Raw genomic sequence first — 22,754 nt, forward strand, 5'->3', positions numbered from 1 at the left:
ACATTACCCACAAAGCTCACACAGTTCCGAACACAGCCTGTTGCTACTTACAGTTTATTGGGCTGTCTGTAATAACAGAAATTGTTTTTTAGTACAAAAAAGCTCAAAACATTCACTTCAGCTCTTTCTCAGATGCCATGGATGACATTTAAATGTAAAATATACAATGTAATTCATCTGTTTAATACAAAATAGTTGAAAAAGCTTATCTGAAATCATCTCCCTGAGATCCAAACACAGCCAGGCACATGGTTTCATTCTTAATTTACTAAAAGGTGGTCATAGTGTCTCCTAGCAAAAGAAAATTATGTACAAGGAAAAAAAACATTTGTAAAAAATTGACTTAAAGGAGAAGTTGAACATTTTAAGAAACATACTCCGTCACTTTTTTGCAGATAGATAAGAGGAGTGATGCCATATGTCACGTTTGTACAGTAAATATGAAGCCTGAACCACCAGCTACTTAGTTTAGGTTAGCACAAAAACTGGAAACAGCTAGCATGGTTCTCCCCAAAAGTAACACAAAGTTGCTTCCAAATTCCTAAATATTTAAAATACTATTTCTCCAGGTCCTTTGAACAGATGAAGCAAATTCAAAAATGACAATTTGCCGATTCACGAGGGAGGGAGGGCATATATGCTAAGCTAAGGTAAGCTAACTAGCTGGTTGCAGCCTTACATTTAATGGACAGACATGAGTGGTATCAATCCTCTTTTCTAACTCGGCGAAAACGTAAGTAGGTGCATTTCCCAAAATGTGGGACTGTTTCATTAAGGCACTAAAATTCAGGTCACAGTTTTTGTTTTTTTTACAGTACAATCACCTCAGCTGTCAGTTACATCTGCATAGTAAGTATAGCAAATATTCATTATGCCCTAGAATTTACACAGAGGAAAATAAATGCCCTGCAACCTTGCTTTCAGCCACACGCACACAGACAAATACACAGAAAACCCTACGGGGCAAACAGTGACTGAATGTCCATCATTTTGTGCATGATACTGTCCAAGTTTGTCCTCTCGTCTCATGGTTTCCTTGCCCGCTGGTTAAAATGCCATTGCTGCATTTTGAACTTTTCAACAGTCACTTGAAGCCACACTCCTGTCACTCCTGCAGGCTGCTGCTGTGGTGGTGTGTGATGGCCCTCTGGTAGTCCTCAGAGGCGTTTATGTGGTCTGTGACCCCAGGGTGCTCGTAGCTGCGGTAGTAGTGGCCGCCTGTCTGCTGGGCGTAGTACAGGAGCTGCCTGGCGAACAGGGGCTCCACCTGCAACACAGGAGGGCCACAGAGTCAGCAAAAGCCTTTAACATGGCTTTTACACTCAAAGGAGTGCTAGTTCAAGCTATAGTTTGAAAAGTGAAAATTACCACGTAAAAGTATAACAATTAATACTTCAAAGTTTGTGGAAATTATTTTCCATAAAGTTAACCCCTTAATGCAAATCGTCACAAGTTCTCATCATATCGCTTTCATTCAGACTGCAACTGAGATCGCATCTACATTTCCCAAATGCCGATTTCTGCATATTCAATACGTACCTAGGAACTTTTTGCAAGCACTGGTTTCTCATAGGACTGCTCTTAGTGGGACTTATTTTATATCTATGTTACATTATTATATATCAATATATAATTTCTATCTATTTTCTATGTGCTGTAGACAAATAAACAATCTACTTAATTTAGCGTGAGCTTGAAATCAAACACAATTTTTTTGTATAATTGAAAATAAATTCAGGTGTCAAGGGGTTTGGAGTGTTTCAAAAATAATAAATAAACTAAAAGATTTGTCCAGTTAACTGATAACAGATATCTCTGACATGATCAAAGTTCCAATCTGGCAATTCAGCAAACTCCATGTCTTGCAAAAGAAGAAGCTGTGGTTAAAAGCTCGATAAATGTGGGGTTTTTATGTCAAACTACTCTTTCCAAGGACAATCATGAGCATTAAACTTCATAATTCCTGTATTTTTACTCCATTTGAACACATTGCACACCAAAAAAAGCAATACAGCTGCATTTTTCTCACCCAGAAATAATGAGACTCCTGAATGTATAAATCTCAAATCTTTTTGTTCGAGCTTTGAGCTTTTAAAAAGTGTTGAGATATGCCGCACAGTGAGGGTCTGTGTGCCAGCTAAGTTATGAGAACAACTTTTCCTCCCTGTGATCATTGGTTTTAAATGTCAATGTAGAACATTATTGTCATTAATCTGGATTTAGACAGATGACATTATGTTTCTAAAGAGATTTTCTCAAAGTTGAACCATTGCGTTTTGAGAACGACTACATGAAGAGTTTAATAAATCAATATTTCATACCTGGTTTAAAGTCTGAAAACAGAAAAAATATATAAATAAGAAGTGTGCTGTGAGTTCTGCTTTTTTAGACACTGTAAAGATGACAACAGAGGACAGGAGAAGAGAGACAGGATGGCCATGGCTTTCACTCTCACAATCAGTCCTTTTCCTCTATGTTGACTGTAATGCACAATTCTGTTGTTTGGCTACAAAAGCGACAGAGAAGATTTTGCCATTTTCTAATTGTGCAGCTGTTTCATTACAGATGGAGACCTTTAAAAACGGTGGAAGAGCTGCTTGCTGCTAAAGGTCAAACAAATCATATGCACCAATACATCAACAGTAATAAATAGTGCATAGTTTGGCTAAAACTGACAAAAATCCCGCATTCTGAAGCCGAAAGAGCTGATTTGAAACTCAAGTCAGCCTGTTCATTTCACTTTAAGTTGCTACAAACATGAAAGCATGCAGTGATACTGAGCTCTAGAACCAGGCTCACCAAGACCTATTTAAAGACTCAGTTTAGTCTTGAAACTCTGCAAACATTATGACTACCTGCAGACTTTCAAATCCTATTTTTCACTTTTCAAACTATGCTTTCAACACTGAACTTTCAGCATTTAAAATCTTACTTCTGATTTTAAGAACAGAGGTACTAATTTGACCACAGACTTTCCCAGCAGATATTTGGGTTTTGTTGGACTCAAAAAGCAATTTAATCTCCATGTACATAGAAGTACTGTGAAGAGACAATAGTTAGGGCTGATGAATCAGTAATTAAACACTGAGGCAGCAGTCACCTGGACAGTGAGGATCCGTCTTTGTCTCTGTGGGTCCAAACACTCGTCTCCAAAACTCAGGAGGACCTGGAAACGAGACAGCGGCCGACCGTGGAGCCCGTAACTCTGGATCTCTGATTGTCAGGAAACAGAAAACATCATTTCATTATTAACCCTGGTATCTAAAACACATCAGAAATGGGAAATAATTTCTGAAGAATCTCTCTTGAAGTGGCATGACATTTGGGGTGAATCGAATGGAAAGTCCTGATCACATCATGTATGCAAATACATTTAGCTGTCAGAGTTTGTCACAGCTGGAATTGTCTAAGCATGTGGGTGGAGATGATGTGGCTGTGCAGAAGTCAGGTGACTGTCAGCTTATCCTGAAACACTACTTTAAGAAGTTCTTGGCTACCACAATTGTAATACTGTGTTGTTTTAAGTCATGTTCTCAGATGGCTTTACTGTAAATAAGCCTATTTTCATACTGATCAAAATGTGTCTGTCACAAACTGTCAAGAACTAAAAGCTTGTACCACAGATTTATAGACTTGTTCCTGATTTAAATCTAAATTTTAGACTGTTATTGAGGTTAGGTTCTAGTCCTTGTTTTAAAACCATGTTAGACTTTTAAGAGGTTTGCCTTCTTCACTTCAGTGCTTAAATGGTTTGGCAGCAAAAGATGGTTTTGTTATTCAGAGTGATCTATTGCAAAAAATATTTAGCTAGTCCTACTTGACTGACAGAAAACAAATCTATTCTAGATATTAGGAACACACACAAAGGTGTAAAGCAGAGTGAGCTTCAGTGTAAGTCCACCAAAATGAAAACACATGGTCCAACACAACATTTTGAGGAAATCTACACTTTGGCCTCTGTAGGGTCGGGGGGGGGGGGGCAGTTTATCCTAGATGGCTTAGGGTGAAGGCAGAGGACACCCTGGACAGATCACCAGTCTATCACAGAGTTACCAAACACGTATGTGAAATTTTTTTATCAATTATCTGACAAAAACGCCAAACACACTGGTCGGAGTTTCTTGAATTTGAGGATTTGCTATTTGATATTGTAAATGTTATGTCTTTGGGGTTTTCCATGTTTTTGCATTTTATAGGCAGAATGGGATCCATTACTAGACAAATACATTAGGTTTTCAGTGACATGTTGCAGCCATGTTCCTGCTGTCTCACCTGTGAGGTAATCCTGTGTGTGGAGCAGTTTACAGGTGACCTCCCTCTCCAGCTTGTTGGGTTTCTCTCCATACGGCGACAGGCCTCCCTGCCAGTACACTCTGCTCTGACACAGCCTCCGGGCGTAGAGTCCATCAGCGCCCATCCACAGCAACACTCCCCTCTCCAGGGTGGACGGGGGGCTCGGGGGACACTCGTCTGCCCTCCTCTGGGCTGAGAGGCTGTCCACGGGGAGCGGCACCACCTCAGGACCTCCAGGCGTCAGGTAGTGCTTCTCTGGGGAGCATGGAGTAATGTGGCAGCCCTCTGGACTGGATGTGGTCACCTCCCTCACCAGAGTGTCCCGCAAATACACAGACACATGCAGACGGAAGTCTGGATGGAGGATACATAGACAGTCATAAAACAATACTGCTTTTCACACTTGGTGATTCTTAGTACTTCAACTGTTAGTGTAGTATTAAATAGTGTCAGTTATCTCAGTAAATCTATTCATACTGTCGCAGCTGCTGTTCCAAATACAGATTTTTGTAGATCTTAGTTTGAATCCCAAGGTTAAATAAGTGAACTTGCCTTTAAAATGGATGTTAAAACAATTCAGCAATTGTTTAGACAGAAATTAAAATGACAAAAGTCTGAAGACTTTAAGAACTATTTGTGAACCTTTTGCAGGTTGAATCTTCCCAAAGATGAAACATTTGCTTTAAAACGTCTGAAAAAATGGAATTCCAAAGTCCTACTGTATCATGTTGTGATTTCAGCATTAACCATTCTCCAAATTGAGACACTGGCAGTTGTGCTGTTGTAATGCTGGACTGCTTTCACTTCTAGATCTGCTTTAACAGCCACAAAAGTTTCTTTCATTTCTTGAACTCTTCGTAGATCAAATTGTGATGGATACATTAAATTGGGAATGCAGCAGGACATGTGAAACGTTCTTTATGTGAGAAATTATTGTATTGTCCGACACACTAAGGCACCCTGTCATTCTCTGGCCAGTAACATCAGACAGGTAAACCGTAGTCTGACTCACAGGATGTAGACTACAAGCATTAGCCTGTCATTGGCCATCTTCCCGTTCAATGATCTACATGTTACTGCCTGTAGTCAGCAACCTTCCACGCTGACATTTTCGAGTTTTTCCAAGGATTTGGTTCATGCAGTAAGACAGGTCTGCTAGTGCCTCCTCTGAATTACCAGTTTAGTCTCCCTGCATGCAAATGTTTAACCAAAACGATTCCCTTGTCACTATCTTGAGTGAATACCATTGCAACATCCTGTTGTTACGGTTTACAGAAATATGCCAGAGCTTTTCTTCTCCTATAGCACAATGATAATGAGGTGCAGTCAAGCCAATCTACACAGCGCCTTGTCAGCACTAGACAATGGTCTGCTTATTAAAGGCTATGTAGACAGGGAAACAGTCTCTGTCTGTCAATACTAGAAATCTTTGCTTTTGAGGAACAATGATCTGTCAAATATAAAACTTTAAAGCCTCCACCATCTCAGTGTTCTCAGTCGGTCAACATGTTGAACTGCTAGAAAACATTTTTGCAATTTGCCATTCCTTCATATTTCACTAAAGCTAGACCTGCTTCATCTCAGCAAGAGAGATCATTGACCTACAACTGAAGCTATTTCAAGCTTGTATCTCCATCAGGCTTACCACTGTATTTCTAGTTCCAGAGTACTGTGCTGTGCCTCCCAGTTTGATTAAAGCTGGATTTGTTTATTTCTCACCACTGGAGATGAAGTAAGTAGACAAATCTAGCTGATGGATACACAGACTCCACATCTGGCATGTAGCAAACAACCACCAACTTTGATATTAAGTTTATTTAGTCACATTTCTGTCTGCCTGATGAATTTCCATTGAAGCATGAGAAAATATCTGGCTCTATAGCTGCTAGATGTGATAGTGATATAGTACATATATAGATATAGTAGATATAGAGTAACTGAAAATATTTGTGATTGCTTCTCTTTGCTTTGTTTGTTGCTCCCTCACAAGATCAATCAGACTACTTTAATTAGACTTCTTAAATGAATATTAGCTAAAACTAGGCTACGTAGTTTTAAGGTTAATCTTGATCAATGTTTTCATCTCTAACTAAATCTTCTGATCAGAGTTATCCTATATGGACCTATGTGTTTCATGTAAATATATTTACAGCTGTTTATGTAAATAGTAATTCATTGCTTGGTCTGAATTTGGGGATTTTTTTAAAAGATTCTGGTTGAACAAGAGCTGAAGTTGCATTAAAACCATACCTAATGCTCAGGTTAGAATCCATACACCTTGTCCTTTGAGATCCGAGTGTTATGTGAAATGAGTGTGTTTGCATACCTGAGAGTGCCTCTGCAGATCTGATGCTTGCGTCCAGTGTGAAAGGCGAAGGCTGGCTGTCAGCAGGACCATACGAGTAGATTGAGGCTCTGAGCTGGTATCCTGTACACAAGGAGAAACAGAGAAAATCTCAATGCAAGCAGAGAACAAAGTTTTCGGCGCAATACTAAAACTACTGATGACGCTGCTGCTTATATATGGTAGTGAGTTACGTACCATTTTCCATGGTGGGGCCTTGCCACGATAGGCTGCGGGGGGGACAGGGACACTGAGAGAAGGGCAGCTCAGGCAGAGAGGCCTGTTCCTGACAGTAATCTCTCCAGCTGCAGTCTGCACTGGGCATGTACTGTGGCATCTGTAGACACAAACTGCTTGTTCAGCACAGGTACATCAAATGAGCAACTTTGCTCTTGGTTAAAATGCACATCAGTTGCTGTAAATTCCTGATCATGCTCCTAGCACAAGCATCCACTTTAACTTTATAACATGACAATTTATTGTTATTTTAAATGGCAAATGCTGCCTGCAAATTAGTAGCCCATCTTTTTACGAAAAGTTTTCTTTACAAATTTGGACATTAAAGACAAATAGTTATTAAAACTCCCCTGAACTCAGCACCGGTTTCACTTTTGGACACATATCAGAAAGCTGCAGCCTTTACTTAGTATCATGTTTGTAGGGTCATTCATGCATGCACAATGTGACACTGTCTATGCTGTGCATCCAGACTCTCTCTCTGTCTCTCTTGAGTGTTTCTTTAGCTCCACCCCACTAATTTCCATGCGTATGAAAATCACCTGAGTCGGCACGGTAGGGTAGGACGGATGCATCTGGTAGCCGACTGGACTCAGAGGACTGTCCTCCTGTCTGGGTCCTGCATACAACACAGAAAGGCTCAGTTCAGTGTGAACAAACTGACTGTAAAGACACAGAAAAGTCCATATGGTGACATCATGCAGCCTGACATTAGGTGGTGGTTTGACACAGCTGCACTGAGGAGTCACTCACCTTTATCATTCACACACAGCTGCACTCAGAGAACGCACATAGAAACTCTACCATATCAGAGACTAAGAATCACACAGTAAGCTACAGCTCAGAAGGGTTAGGAGGAGTTTTTCGGAGTACTGACTTTTCTTTGCGCCCTCGGGGATGATGCGGTAGACCTTGTAGGGGTCGGAGATGTCCAGCTGGCTCCTCTCCACGAGTTCCTCAAAGTCGTTGCTCTTGTTGAGGGCACAGCGGAGGCGAGTCTTCCAGGTCGGTGGATCTGGCTTGTCGATCCCCTCCCGAAACTTGCCTTTGAACAGCGCCCATGCCTGCAGACAGCGAGCCGGAGAAGTTCAGAAACTGTGCGACAGTTCAGCCTGAGAGGATCAGAAACCTGCTCTGTTCCACGGCGAGCAGAAGTGAGTTTTAAGGCTGAGGCGTCTTCTGTAAAGCCATTTAAAGCTGCGCTGATAGTGGATTAATTCACCAACTAAACATTCACCTGGTTGTTGTTTTTTTTTATTATTGAAATAGGCCAAAAATGTGCAGATTCCAACTCTTGAAATAGCTAGAATCCCTATTTTTCATTTAGTAAACTGTCCTGCACTGCATTAAAAATATGATTGGGCTCCGCTAAAAGAAGCTTCCATCAATATTTATTGTTATGACAAATTAGATTATTAAAATTATGTCCAGCCAACAAACTCCATTGAGTTTGGGGAATTTCATTTTTCTATTCAATTCAAAGTATTTTATCTAAACTGCCTGGAGTTGTGCAGGAGGATAGAAATCCTAACACGTCATTAGTTACCTCAACTTAAATTTAGTTTTACACAAACTAACTCAGAAATTTAGAATATGCAAAATATTACATTAATGCAACATGATTATCTGAAACCAGCCCATCAGAATAATGTTTGTAACTTTAGTAAGTTACCTAAATCACTACATTTATTCTCTTTTTGATTCATGCATTTTATGAGAATAGGTCTGTTTATTATTATTCTTTAAATACTTTATAGAGTATGTTTTGGCAAAGCAGTCATTCTAAAAAAAAGAGTAATCTTGACTCTTCCAGTTTTTTTCTGGCATTTTCTCGTCTTAATTCTGCAGATTAAATGACAACAGTCGTTAGCTGCATCCCATTTTAAACTGTGAATTTCCTGTTTGGCAAAGACTTTCATGCACTAAACACATTAAATATTAAAAGTCTGGTTGTCTGAGTCATTAATCTTGCACATTCATTGATACTTTTCCACTTTGCGCACTACTCTCTGACAGCCACATGTCATCTGTGGAGGAGCACCGCAGCAGGATGCGGCTCTCCTACCTTAAAAAGCGCGGCATCCTCATCCCGGTTGTAGTCCTGCTTCCCTGCGTGTTTCCACGGTATCCTGAAGATGGTCTTCTCGTCGTTCTCCCACACCAGCCCGGGATATTTCCCGCAGTCCACCTGCTCGATGAGCCACTGGCGTAGCTTTCCGTTCCCGCTGCTGCCGGAGCCTCCGTAGTCCAACTCTGGGTTCATGTCTGAGCAGATCCGCTGTCAGATCCTCTAATCTGATACCTGATGTGTTGCCTGTGTGTTGTGAAAGTTAGTGAAGGTTTAACACAGAATGATGAGTAAAGTAAAAGTTACCCACTGCTCTCCCACGCGGACTAACGTGGCTCTAATGCGCCCCGGATGAGCGGATAGCTTGTCTTACCTGTGAAACTCGAAACCCGTCAACTTTTGAAATCAGTCAGCGTCAGAAAGCCCTCATCATTCCGGCGGGCCCGCTTAAATCCTCGCAGCCTATAGCAAGCGGAGGGAGGGCGGAGACAGAACCGGGATGCTGAGGAGGAGGACGCACCTGCTGCTGCTGCTGAAGCTCTCCGGCGAAGCTTATCAGTGCGCACACAGCGACAGATCTCCAGTAAGACACCGGGGGAAACCCTGCCGCCGTCAGCCGCCACTGTCACACACCCGCACACGTGGAAAATCGTGGCACAGAGACGAAAACAATTCTTTGAAATGATAAAGCTTTACGCAAAGCAGCCGTAGATCGGAGTGGTCCTGTTGTAGAAACCAGACCAAAACAACAATACGACTTTGTTCCCATAGTGGAAGGTTAAAGAGCCGACCAGATAAGATTATTATGAACTGTGCGCCAAGTCAAGTGCACGGAAGTACACTAAATAGAGGAACTAAAGCGCAAAACACCCAGCGATAGGAGCCTGTAAAATACATGATTTCTTAACAAAACACATAAAGCTCAGTGTCTGACTACATCAACCTCCTAAACCTTTAGCAGTGGTGGAATACTCACAAGTTATTGTGAGTATTCCACAATACTCACAAGTATTATTGCTCTTATAAAAGTGCAGAATTGTTAGAGAAATGTGCTTAAATATCCATCCATCCATCCATCCATCCATCCATCCATCCACCCATTCTCTATACACCGCTTTATCCTCACTAGGGTCGCTGGAGCCTATCTTAGCTGACTCGGGCGAAGGCAGGGGACACCCTGGACAGGTCGCCAGTCTGTCACAGGGCTACATATACAGACAAACAATCACACTCACATTCACACCTACGGACAATTTACAATAACCAATTCACCTCAGCATATTTTTGGACTGTGGGAGGAAGCCGGAGTTGTGCTTAAATAGTCAATAGTAAAAGTTATATTCAGCAGAATGACTGGATGCCAGTGTTACATGATTATGTATAATCATGTAACACTGGTATCATGTAACAGGGTGTCCCTAAAGTCTGGACACACAGGAAATCTCATAAACTATAATTGGTTTGCCTCCACAGATTAAGAATCTTTGTCGAAAGAAGAAAGAGTTGAACTGGTACTTCTCAGTGGACGTGAAGGATGGACATATGAAAAGATAGCAGATGAATTTAATCTTTCAAAAAAGCCTTATTTCATCTGTGGAGGCAAAAACAATATTATATAGTTGAGCTTTCCTATGTGTCCAGATTTTAGGGACACTCTGTATTAGTATACTGTCTTCACTATTGTACCAAACACACACATAATGCAGCACATTTTTTCTGTGGTGATCAAGGTGAAGCTGGATTCAGCTTGTTCTGTACTTCATCCACGAAATGGTTGTATGTGCTTATTATAAAATCTTGGGAAGTACAGTTATTTGATCTGAAAAGTAACAAAGCAGAACTGTAAAATACCTGGTCATAACTAGGAATTAAATTCCAAATAAACAGTATCTTCATCTTCACTGTTTATATTAGATTAATGATAATTGAATCTCTAACGCTACATCATAAATCACATGGCGTGTTTGTACAGTTTTTATCTGTGACTAGTCTGTCAGAAGCATGTAGTGGATTAAAAACTATTTGATGTTATTAAAATATTAATATTGAAGTACTGTATTTACTGTAAAATTTGTAGGCAGCTTTATTTTTTAGGTTGAACTTTGCTTTTTACTTCCAGTCCTTTACATTTCATATGCTGTGCTTTTAAACTGGGCTACAGGTATCTGATAGCACTGGCTGATTTATTTATTTATTTATTTATTGTATTACATAAAAATACAATTAAAAGGCTTTATGGTTCTTCACGTGTCTCTCTGACTCCTTAGTTTCTTGCTGTGAGAATTTTCTCTGAGAAATGATTTAAACCTTTCAGAGGGTTCATTTAAATAACTGCAGAGGCACACAAAGGTAAATTTAGGATATATTTCTGATCTGAGTAACAAAAGTTACCCATTATTCATCTCACGACCCTTCAGACTTATCTTATGATGCTTTGAACTGAGCCCGACCTCTAGTTTGAAAACTACTGCTCTAAACTACCTGACTGTATAATAAAAGTAGCTCCACCTCAACTACAACAATATAACAACTATATGCACTGATGCTCCAGCTGCCCTGTAATAGTGTTATAATAATAATATCATAATATACTGATCACAGGTGCAATTATTCTGCAGAATATGCACTATTTCTAGTTCTCTGCTTTCATTTAAGCAGGATTTTGAATGTAACTGTTTGCTTGTCATGGAGTGAATTTCAATTCTGATTTTGTACTTTTACTTGAGCAAACTATATGCATTTTACCTCACTGACCAGTTGTAACCGGTTCAGCAAGCTTGTATTTTCTTAATTTTGTTGAATAGAGCCACAGTATATTTTGTGAAACAAAAATATTTTTTTCCTTCTGTTTATCTAATCATGCTGTGAATCTCGTGACTTTTCACACTTGCAACCACTTGAATGGGTCCTGGCTCTCAAGTTGGTAGTTCTAGAAATATATACAAATATTTCCCTGACAAATTAAATCTCATGCTAATAGATCTTTAAAGAAAATGCAAACTCATTAATGGAAATGACGGTTTCATTCATTTCTGCAGAAACTGTTAACATGACATTTAATGTTAGAATTGCATTCAGAAACATAATAATACAATTAAAATCAAAGCAAAACCTAAATTTAGGAAGTATAGTGCAATACAGACATTGTTTTACTGGAAAATAGAGCATTCCTCAGCCTCCACATCACCTACAGAAAGCAGTAGTCATATTTCAAGTACAAGACACAGCATAACATAACTGACAGGGGGAGTGAACACTACTAAATGTGTGTTCTCACTGTGGACTGTATGTACATATTTCCCTGGTGTTGTGCTTGACTGCCCTTGCATGTTGTTTTGACAGTTAGAGGCAAGGACATGACATGACGATGGGAAATGACAACACTGACATAAAATCCCCCCATCACACGGCTGCTTGTCCTATTCCTCATACAGGAGAGTCGACCTGTCATATCGATACAGGCGTTTTTACAAAAAAGATGGTCCTGAAGCAGCTTTTCTGTGCAGGATCAGTGATGAAATGATGTTTTTTTTAATGTAGCTAAATTGGCCTTTGTGGGTTTAATGGTCCAAGCAGAAGCTTACAGCAATCAGCTGCTCGAGATGAGTTAAGATCAGGCTGACAGAAGATCTTCTCATCAGGTTCCGCTTGTGGCCAACACAGGAGTGATGCTGTTTGACACGATGCTGCTGCTGCTGTTGGATTTTCGAGTTATAAGGTTCTCGATCTCCTCATCGTCATTGAATGAGTTCTTCCCATACCGCTCCGTCCACCAGGCTCGATACTGAGGGGAGGGCAGATTGAGTGTTAAAGTGTCAAAAACAACACAATGTAAGGCAAAGAATGCTTAATCAGAGCTGAAATTAGAGTTTTATAAAGAATTGTAGCCCAGTTGACTGGGCAACATCTGTAGTAATTGATGGTAACAGCAGGTGTGTTTTATAGGATCAGTACAGTTTGAACAAAGATCCTGTCAGATAATAATCTAAATCTTCCTGTACCATTTCCTCTCTGTTACAAATCTACCAAGTTACCTGTGTTGCTTTCATTTGTACAGGTGAGTACAGATGCACAAATTCATTTTTAGCAGATGCAATGCAAATGTAGCGGCAATATTCAAAGGATTATTGCATCTTGTCAACATGCAGTATGAACTACACCAAGAACACAAATGAAAAGTAAATCCTGAACCCTTGAGGGGATCTGGTGACTCTCTTCTGCTGCAGTGGCTTTTTGTTGCCATTTGCATTTGGTTCTATTTGTCTCCTGAGAGGAAAGATCACTGCAAAGTGCTGTGAGTGATCATATTTATTCTATGATAAAGACATCTCTATTCTGATGGGAGTGGTCTCTTCCTGAATGACAATGCATCCATCCATAAGGAACGAGGGCTTTCTAAATGATTTGGTTAATGATGTGAATCATATGCTCTGACCACCACAGTCACCAGATCTCAAACCAGTTGAACCAATGGAAATATTGGGCCAGTGTGTCAGACAGTACTCTCTATCATCTTAAAAACACCAAATGAGAGAATATTTTCTATAAGAAAGGTCTTCAACCCTTCAGTGGAGCTGTAGAGTCTTGGAGAGTCAATGTGGAGGAGCACTGACGCTGTTATGATGACGTATGCGAGCCCAATACCTTACTAGAACACTTTGTGTTGGTTTGTGTCTGTAGTTTGTTTCAAGCATACTCCAGCATTTAGCTATACCAGTGAGAATTCTGTCTAAAATGATCACTGGAAGGAGGAAGCTCACTTTGAACTGTCAGAAATAGGAGAAACAATTTAATCCCCAGGAGCAATATTGAGCCATGAGGCAAAGGCCACAGTAAAAGTAGGACTCTTAATATTACCAGACTTTGATCTATTCAATTAATGATTGAATAAAGAGAACACTATACCCTGCTGAGGGCTGCATAGCTCAGTGGTTAGCACAATCACCTTGAAGAAGATCCTCGGTTAGCATCCCAGCCTGGTGTCTTTCTCAGCCCTATATTACCGTTCAAAAGTTTGGGGTCACTTAGAAAAGCAGTTTTTTTTAAAATAAAGTTAACATTAAATGAACCATAAATACAGTCTAGACATTGTTAATGTAGTAAAATGCTATTCTAGCTGGAAACGGCTGATTTTTAATGGAAAATCTACAATGGGATACAGAGGAACATTTCCAGCGGCCATCACTCCTGTGTTCTAGTGTTACATTGTATTAGCTAATGGTGTTGAAAGGCTCACTGATGATTAGTAGAAAACCATTGTGCAATTATGCTACACATAAATAAAAGTGAGTATTCATGGAACACATGAAATTACCTCGGTGACCCCAAACTTTTGAATGGTTGAGTAAGTCAGCTGGGATAGACTCCAGCCCTCCTGCGACCTTAATGAGGATTAAGCGGTGTATAGTTCATGGATAGATGGATGTGCCCTGCTGCATATAGACCTGCTGTACCATGGTGAACCAGGTTGTGAGGTCATCTATGGTCTGGTAAATGGCGTTCATCTTATTGCATCCCTCCTTCAGAACATACATAATCTGTCTGCTCAGATCATATATGTATCCGCCTGGTTATTAACAGTCCCTAATGAATCCAAATCCCCTGGTGACTGAGCTGGAAATTATAGCTCCAACATTAGCTACTGATCTTAGTGCTGTTCACCTCCAGCTAATTTATTTGAGAACTTAGCTGGAGCACATTCAAGACTTCTGCTGTTTGAGTCATCTGACTTCCTGTTGAATCCACACACACACATGGATGAAACCAATCATATAATCATATGATTCCATCCAGATTTGATGTGTAACTAAAGTTATAGTGAAACAAACTGTAGGAAGAGAGGATTTATCACACTTTGTTTTGAAACAGAGGATAGCCAAAAGAGTTGTCTAACAGAGAAACACTAAACTCATGATTGAACGTTGTCTCTCCCATGAACCAGCTTTTACCAAATCCAGTACATGAATGCTAGTCCTGGGAAGGTGGTGGCACATAGAGGCAGTGAACAAATGCAAATACATAGAAAGATTACTGTGGAAAAATCTGTGCATGAATTACTTCAAAAATGCAGTAGTAAAATACGAGCTTACTTCTGTCAGTTCCGTGTTTTCAAACTCCTCAAGCTGCCTCAGGAAACCCAAATTGGGCCCTGCACATGGCCTGGCTGCCCTCACCGCCGCCAGAGCCTCCACCCAGCCACGGCCCGTCACTGTCATGATGTAGGCCACCACCAGAGTGACGCTGCGAGACACTCCTGCCACGCTGAAAACACACACCTTCACAGCTAGTAATCCTCTCACATTCACATTCTCTGCTTCAGTGTACTTGTACAAAGAAGTGAAACCCCCTTTTTTCCTAAAGCTGTGGTTTAATGCCTGATGTTGCATCTTTGATATGAGAACAGATGAAAGGTGATGAAATTTGCAATGAAAGCTTTAACCAAAATCCTTGGCAGACAGCTCCCTTTTGGTGACTGATGTGGTTGAAAATGAGAATTAGGTTAAAAAATAAGAGGATCTCCAGTCAGTAATCACTTTGAGACAAACTCTCATTCTTATTAACAAGAATAAAGTCAATGTGAATTGTCAAGTTTCTTCTTTTCAGCATTCTCTTATGCAAATGACACTACTTTCATAACATGTACTTCATATAATTTTCTCTATATTATGACTCACTGTCATAAGTTTTAAAAATAATCATGAGAAGGAATATTTAATTTTCTCAAAAAATGATGAAAAACCCTCACTATTCTCAAGATGAATCTTCCCTGGATTTGTTTCAGTATGTAATTTTAAGATTAAGCTTCTTAATACACATATGAGGAACCAAAAAATAGGATTAGTTTAAAATAGAATTCCACTCACCAGTGAACCAGGCAGCCTTCTCCTTTCAGTCGAGACTCGTGAATAAACATAATGCTGTCTCTGAAGTACTGAATCCTAGTGAAATGATCATATTAAACATCAAAATCTAAAACAATATTGAATAAGCACACTTTTTTATGATAAAAGATTTTTAAAGTATTTTTTAGTTGGTTTGCATTAGTCCATCTGTTATGAAGTTATGTGCTTGACTTTTAAAATTGGCTAATAAATGTTCTAAATCAGAACATTTCTATGAAATAATTATCACATTGAGCACTCTTTATCAAAATTAGAAACAAGACTGACTGAGGACCTTTCATTTTCAACAGGAAAACATCATAAAGGATATGATTATTGATAGTTATAGGGTTTTTTGGTTTGCATTTGCCTGTTAAGAGGTTATGTGGTTAACCTTTTAAACTGGTAGATAGATAAACAATCTAAATGACTCTGTTGGGAAATCAAAAAAATCTGCATTCTTAGGATATCACAGATGTAATTTTAATACAAAATTTTATATCTAGAAAATTTGAAATTTATAATTTGACTCTTATTCTTTTTTATTAGCTAAAAATCACAAGATGGTTATTAGATCAGAGGTTATACAAAATAACTTTCTGATATTTATGGACCTTATTAAGTACTCACAGGTTTTGCTTAGAATGGTCAGCAGCAGATATACAAAGGTACATCATGTCCTGCAGGAGAGGGAGGCAGCAGTTTAGACTTGTAAAAATGTGACATTAAAGAGTTATTTAAATTTTACAACAGCTAATAACATGAGGAGTACATTACAGTTTAGGGAGGGTCATTTGTTTGAACACACTTCCTGTTTTCCGTTTTGTATGGAACAACCCCTGAAACCTCGCCTCTCTGACCCTGCTGGTGTGGTAGGTCATGATATAACGATGTTTGTGTGTGTGTGTGTGTGTGTGTGTGTGTGTGTGTGTGTGTGTGTGTGTGTGTGTGTGTGTGTGTGTGTGTGTGTGTGTGTGTGTGTGTGTGTGTCTGTGTGTGTGTGTGTGTGTCTGTGTGTCTGTGTGTCTGTGTGTCTCTGTGTGTGGAGTACTGTACTGTGCACCTGGCAGCTGATGGTACATACAGTGGACAGAAACTGCCTTGTCCTGGTATGACTGCACCACTGCAAAAACCCCAAAGCCCTCTGGGACAAGATGAGGTACGGAAGAGCTCCAGACGGGTCATCATATGCACACTAACCCTCAGAAATCATAATTTTTTGACTGAAAAAGTCAGAATATGCAGACAGTTACTGCAAATTCATCTTATGTCTTTGCACCTTCAGTCTGAAACCTTATCATGAACCCTAACATCCAGAAATCATAAAATTTGTGCATGCAAATTGTGGACACATGCACAAATTTTCTTTACTTGCATAAAGGCATTCTGAGTTTCAAATTTTGTTTTAAAATAATTGCCAAGTGGTTTTATTTTGCAGTATGTTAATTACTGTAGAGTAAATGGCACATCCGACCTTAGAGACTGAGTGGTTGCAAATTCTACCTTCCTCTCTCAGGAACCATCATGCTGTCTTCCAAGAAATCAATCAGTTTGACTGTTAGGTATGCAAATAAGCCATCCCATCTGGCCATTTGGTCGAAAACAGACCTGAGTCATCGTTTAGCCACAGATCTCAAAAACCTGTGTCATACATATAAATGCAAGAACAGTAATTGAGAATTATTTGTGTGTGGGATTAGCAAACTGCTGAATGACACAGTTCAGAAAGTGCGTGTAGGCCCAGACATAATATCAAACCCAAAACCTGTTAAAAGTTTTGGTGGTTGACCGGTTTAAGTAGTGATACCATAATAGAAGTTGCTGTTTCTCCTCACTGTTCAATGAAACATACTAGCATGGATGGAGAAAGTGTTCAGAAATCTCTACGTGCTTTTCATGCTCGCTTTCAACAAGAAAAGATGAAAGTTGTGAAAGCGGACACTGAAGATGTCAGACGGAGTCAAGATTTTCAAAAACAAGTCCAGTGATGATGGAGCGAGAATAATTTCAGGACACCATTTGACGGGTTGAAATGAGATGTCAAATGGATCATTTCAGAAATAATTACGGCTCATCCAATGTCTGCAACACTGAATACACTTCTGCTGTTTTTAGTATATCTGCTGCAGCTGTATTGTGAGGACAAAGACCACAAAAGTAAAATTTATTTAAGCAGCATATAACAGCAATAACACACTACACTTGAGAGCAAAGTACACTCTTGCATCTTCACCAAATGCAATCTCCGCATCTAACACCTCAGGTTCTCACAGAAGTATTAGCTCTTCAAATTCACTCACATTCACATGAGTAAAAACACCTTTCTCACCCTCTCACTCACAAGTCTTCAAAAAGCAGCGCTGAAAAGCCAGAAACCTTTTTTTTTAATGCAGTTCCACTTTCAAGACCTTATGGACTTCAAGCTGCTGAGCTAAAAGCATCCCATATGAAAAATATAACATACAGTATGTTGGCTCGCATCTGCATCACAGCTGCATCAACTGAAAACACATTTTCATATAGTCACTGGAACCCCACACGATATTGAATCCTCACAGTCAATCAGAGAAGTGCTTATTTGGTGAAACCTGGTGAATTCCAGGTCTTGTGACTGACACTAAATTGAAAATAAGAACATCTGACTTTCACACCATTTGAAGTGGTCTATTTCAGCTGCCTTTGATAAAGATGTGACATTTCTGTAAAGAATAGAGAATATTCTCTTCTTATTAATCCTTTACAAACATAACATGGCCTTTTCATGAATAGATTGTTAAAAAGGTGATACCTCATGAGGTATGGGAGCTGAGGGGATTTATTGATAAATCTATTAGTTGATCAACAGAAAAAATAAATTTTTTAAACAATACATTGTTCAGTGTGCCATTTCAGGTGTCTTAAGCATAAACATATTCCAGCTGTTGCTTGATAGATGTGTGGATCTTCTTGTTTTCTGTATTTTTTTGTAACTATTTGACAGATAAATTCACATAAATGTATTTCCAAAGATAGTCTAGAAAAGACAGTGTGGGACCCCTGGACTGATGCCAACCTTTCACACATTCAGAATGAGTACTGGTTGGGGGTGGGGGTGGGTGGGACAGAGTTCAGGGGAGTGTGTGTACTTTCTGGCTGTATTAATGCTGGGGTAGGGGGCTATAAGACAAATAACGACGCCTCACCTCCAGGACTGGTGAAGCAGTGTCATGGATTGACAGGATGTGGGTGATGCTGTGCTTTGCCAGCAGCTCCCTGTCTTGCGCATCTGCGGATCACAAAACAAATCAGGAAATCAAAGATATACCTTGCATCCAATCACAAATCACAGCATGTGAGCTCCAGCCTATATTAAGCATTTTCTACCCAACAACAACCCCCCTCCTTAAATGTCTCCCAAGCAAATGTGGCTTTATGGCTTCAAAGTTTTACTCTTGTTTTGAACTGAAAGAAAAACCGGAAAACCAGTGTTTCTAAAACAGTCCAACAGCTTGGCCCAAAAGCAAGAAACAGTAATTGTTTTAATCAAATTTTGTTCTTTAAAAGGAAGCCAAATGTTTTCTACCTTGGACAGATGTGCCTTCAGCATTTTTTCTCATGCTTTGCAAATTTGCAGGATGCTGATGATGCCACCTATAGAAGATCAAGATGAGCCTGCACTGAGCCCTCCTGCCAGCCAAATGAATTGAAGTTACTCTATCTCACATTATTAGACTTCATATAAACTGTAAAACAGAAATTACAGATTAAAGAATTATAAAGAAAACAGTGTTTGTAGGGTAGATGTCCATAACACTTGTAGAGGAAATAGAATGTTGAGCCTTTGTTACTTCAAGGTCATAATATACCACAAGTGTCCAAAGGTGTCATGAAGTACGCCTAAATATTTTTATGGAGTATCAGGCTTATGTCACAGTAAAGCTGTTAGCATAGAGCTGACTTTCTGCAGATCACTGACACAGACCCTCTACATGACGAGTTCAGACTAGAACCTTCTTTTAAAGTGTCTTTAAAAATGTACCTTTCATGAGAAAACCAGCTTCACTGAGGGAAAGCAGTCTGGTGAGAAAGACTCTTAAACTTTACTTTTTCTCTTTTTCTTTAGCTGTGAACAGCAGCGATGTCTATTAAACACATGTATTATATACATATACGTACTTATGTACACATAATGAATTTAATATTCCAAACTACAGCTTAGTTATCAAAAAATGTAAAGTGTTGAAAAGGGGCGTGTTTCCCCACAACCCAGAAAAGAAATGCCCCCCCGCCCTCACCTCCTTCTGAGAAGAGGTCCCCGGAGGAATCTTACCACATGAGTCACTTTCATCAATACACAGTTGTTACTTTTTAAGATTAACTTTATTTTCAAATTTTTTAAAAATTGCTTACTTTAACTGCCTCACACATATTAGAGAACACATTCAGAAATCATTTTACTTTGTTTCTAAAACAGTTTGATTATTGATGGTTAATTTACAAATTATATCTGAAGAGACAACAACTCTATCACTGCTGCTTGAAATACTGGCAGAAGAATAATATCACATCATGAGGGATGCTGAGCCAACCTCTTGTAAGGTATTCTTGTTTGAGGAGGTGTCTTCACTTGGCTCACTCTACATTTATTTACCATAAACTCACAAATGAAAAAAATACAGTAAACTATCTTGAAACTAATTAAGTCAAATGGGCAAGACAGATAAAATAAATAGAAATTTCATTGCATTTTTATCTGCATTCTGTGAAACAAAGTTGCATAATCATTTGTATTTTGGGCATTATTTAGACTGATAATGGAATCATTTTTATCTTAAATGATGAGGCTGAAAAGCAATCACTGCAACACTTTTATCCATTACACTGGATCACTTTGAATCTTCCTCAACTTCAGCTTTTCTGTTGTGCACAGACAAAAAGTCAAGATCTCTTATTTTATACCAAGTTGTAAGGAGAAAAGAACCTGTTAACATGAAAGATGAAAAAAGGGGAAAAAAAGGCAGCATAATGATTGCATTTTCTGCTTTGTGGAAACATGTAGAATGCAGTTCAGACTGGGGACACCCCCACACAGTGGGACATCCCCTCCCACACTGACACTCACATATTCACTGCAGCCCTCAAAAATAATGTTCCCTAGCTGCTGAAAGAGAGGTATACACACCACACACACACACATACGTGCGCGCGCGCACACACACACACACACACACACACACACACACACACACACACACACACACACACACACACACACACACACACACACACTATGTTTTTCTATCACTGTGGGGATCTACCATTGATTCCCATTCATATCTAACCCCTAACCCTAACCCTAACCTTAACCCAGACCAAAACAGTGCCTAACTCTAAAGAAACGTTTTTGCACTTTTACTTTTTTCAGTAACAACAACATGGCCAAGAAAACACTGTTTCCCCTCATGGGGACCGTAATGAGGTCCCCACAAATGACATTTCTTTTGGTTTTCCTAATGTCCCCACAACAATAGCCACCACCTGATCACACACACACACACACACACACACACACACACACACACACACACACACACACACACACACACACACACACACACACACACACACACGTATGCATGCACATACACACATACAGGTAAATATATAGTAGTACATATTCACTACAGTTTAGAAGTACGGGGTCACTTAAGAATGTCCTTATTTTTGAAAGAAAAATAGTTTTTTTCTCAATGAAGATAACATTAAATGAATGATAAATCCCATCTAGACATTGTTAATGCAGTAAATGGCTATTTTAGTTAGAAACAGATGATGCTTAATGGAATATCTATATAGAAGTACAGAGGAACATTTCCAGCAACCATCACTCCTGTGTTCTAATGCTACATTGTGTTAGCTAATGGTGTTGAAAGGCTAATTCATGATTAGAAAACCTTTGTGCAAATATGTTAGCATATGAAAAAAGTGTGAGTTTTCATGGAAAACATGAAATTGTCTGAGTGACCCTAAACTTTTGAGCAGGAGTGTATATAAATAATATATTTGTACACTTCAAATACACCATTTCAATCATTATGCTTCGTGCAGTGAGCCCTCCACTCTATAGAAACTGAGTTCAGCGTAGCATCTCACCACATGCCCCTCCATATGAGGAACTGAAACACAATCTACTACATTACTGAAACACAATCTACTACATTATCCTGAAAATAAATATTTTCTTTATTCACATGATGAAAGGAGACACTTCTTACCTTTGATATTTCCAAGATAAAGATCTGGCAGGACCTAAAAGGAGAAGAGTTCAACATGGAGTTAAAGAAAAAATGCAGAAGCTCTCACACAAAACAAGAACAAATAAGTAAATAATAACAAATAACAAATAAATAAATCTTTTAATCATTTGTAGAGACTTAAATCAACACAACATAGTACTGCACCTTGTTTATTCCGTTACCCATATCTGTGAAAGGTCACAGGGAAATAACATCAACTTTAAAACAAATTTAAGCTCATTATCTACAAAAATTTTGCTTGGGGAAGCATTTTAAGAGTTCCTTAAACTGCATCCTCTAGAGCTGCAGTAGCAACTTGCCTCACAAGTCACGAGCTGTTATTGTGTCTCCTTGTTTCCAAACCACCCCTGATGGCTTCTTTGTTTGACCTAGGATATCATAAAGCCTTCGATGTTTCCACAGCTCATGCCTTGAGTCCTTCTTCATTGAGAATACGTTGTGCAGAATGATGTAATGTGACCTTAGCAGTGCAACACCCTGCTTGGATGTTTATATTTAGACCGGTGTGGGTCATGGGACCATGGATAGGCACATACCACGCAGACAAAGATGGTTGAGGGCCAGAGGGAAGAGGAGAACATACCCTCGATATCACTCTGCTGAGCTGTTCTACCGTACAAGGAAAAGGCTCAAAA

At 39.4% G+C, this 22,754-nt stretch overlaps 2 protein-coding genes across 3 annotated transcripts; both read right to left on the reverse strand.

The window, feature by feature from the left end:
* Positions 1–358: 358 nt before the first annotated feature.
* On the reverse strand, positions 359–10,422 carry LOC110958559 (interferon regulatory factor 4-like). Of its 2 annotated transcripts, XM_051947321.1 has the most exons (9): positions 9,316–10,421; positions 8,940–9,188; positions 7,752–7,938; positions 7,417–7,493; positions 6,836–6,974; positions 6,620–6,721; positions 4,273–4,647; positions 3,101–3,213; positions 359–1,267 (listed from the first exon to the last, which is right to left on the reverse strand). In XM_051947321.1, the coding sequence occupies exons 2-9, from the start codon at positions 9,135–9,137 to the stop codon at positions 1,106–1,108; spliced, it is 1,353 nt and encodes a 450-aa protein (XP_051803281.1). In that variant the 5' UTR covers positions 9,138–9,188; positions 9,316–10,421; the 3' UTR covers positions 359–1,105. The 2 variants fall into 2 exon arrangements, with proteins under 2 accessions (XP_051803281.1, XP_022060840.1); XM_022205148.2 differs by having other exon boundaries at positions 8,940–10,422.
* A 1,524-nt stretch (positions 10,423–11,946) lies between these two features.
* On the reverse strand, positions 11,947–22,549 carry LOC110958556 (dual specificity protein phosphatase 22-B-like). Its single transcript, XM_022205145.2, has 8 exons — positions 22,419–22,549; positions 22,264–22,286; positions 22,078–22,111; positions 19,006–19,088; positions 16,454–16,503; positions 15,806–15,880; positions 15,032–15,203; positions 11,947–12,726 (listed from the first exon to the last, which is right to left on the reverse strand). The coding sequence occupies exons 2-8, from the start codon at positions 22,282–22,284 to the stop codon at positions 12,580–12,582; spliced, it is 582 nt and encodes a 193-aa protein (XP_022060837.2). The 5' UTR covers positions 22,285–22,286; positions 22,419–22,549; the 3' UTR covers positions 11,947–12,579.
* Between the last annotated feature and the right edge of the window lie 205 nt (positions 22,550–22,754).

The sequence above is a fragment of the Acanthochromis polyacanthus genome, chromosome 4 (genome assembly GCF_021347895.1).
Source record: "Acanthochromis polyacanthus isolate Apoly-LR-REF ecotype Palm Island chromosome 4, KAUST_Apoly_ChrSc, whole genome shotgun sequence".
Lineage (NCBI taxonomy): Eukaryota > Metazoa > Chordata > Actinopteri > Pomacentridae > Acanthochromis > Acanthochromis polyacanthus.

What these genes read in the sequence shown, in the direction of transcription:
- LOC110958559 (XM_022205148.2), bottom strand. Translation starts at nt 9,137, where the DNA reads ATGAACCCAGAGTTGGACTACGGAGGCTCCGGCAGCAGCGGGAACGGA. An exon ending in ACCCTACCGTGCCGACTCAG is followed by an intron (nt 6,975 to 7,416) that starts GTGATTTTCATA and finishes TTGTGTCTACAG; the next exon opens with ATGCCACAGTACATGCCCAG. An exon ending in GACGGATCCTCACTGTCCAG is followed by an intron (nt 1,268 to 3,100) that starts GTGACTGCTGCC and finishes CCTGTGTTGCAG; the next exon opens with GTGGAGCCCCTGTTCGCCAG.
- LOC110958556 (XM_022205145.2), bottom strand. Translation starts at nt 22,284, where the DNA reads ATGGGTAACGGAATAAACAAG. An exon ending in TTATCTTGGAAATATCAAAG is followed by an intron (nt 19,089 to 22,077) that starts GTAAGAAGTGTC and finishes TGTGATCCGCAG; the next exon opens with ATGCGCAAGACAGGGAGCTG. An exon ending in CTGCTTCACCAGTCCTGGAG is followed by an intron (nt 16,504 to 19,005) that starts GTGAGGCGTCGT and finishes CCTCTCCTGCAG; the next exon opens with GACATGATGTACCTTTGTAT.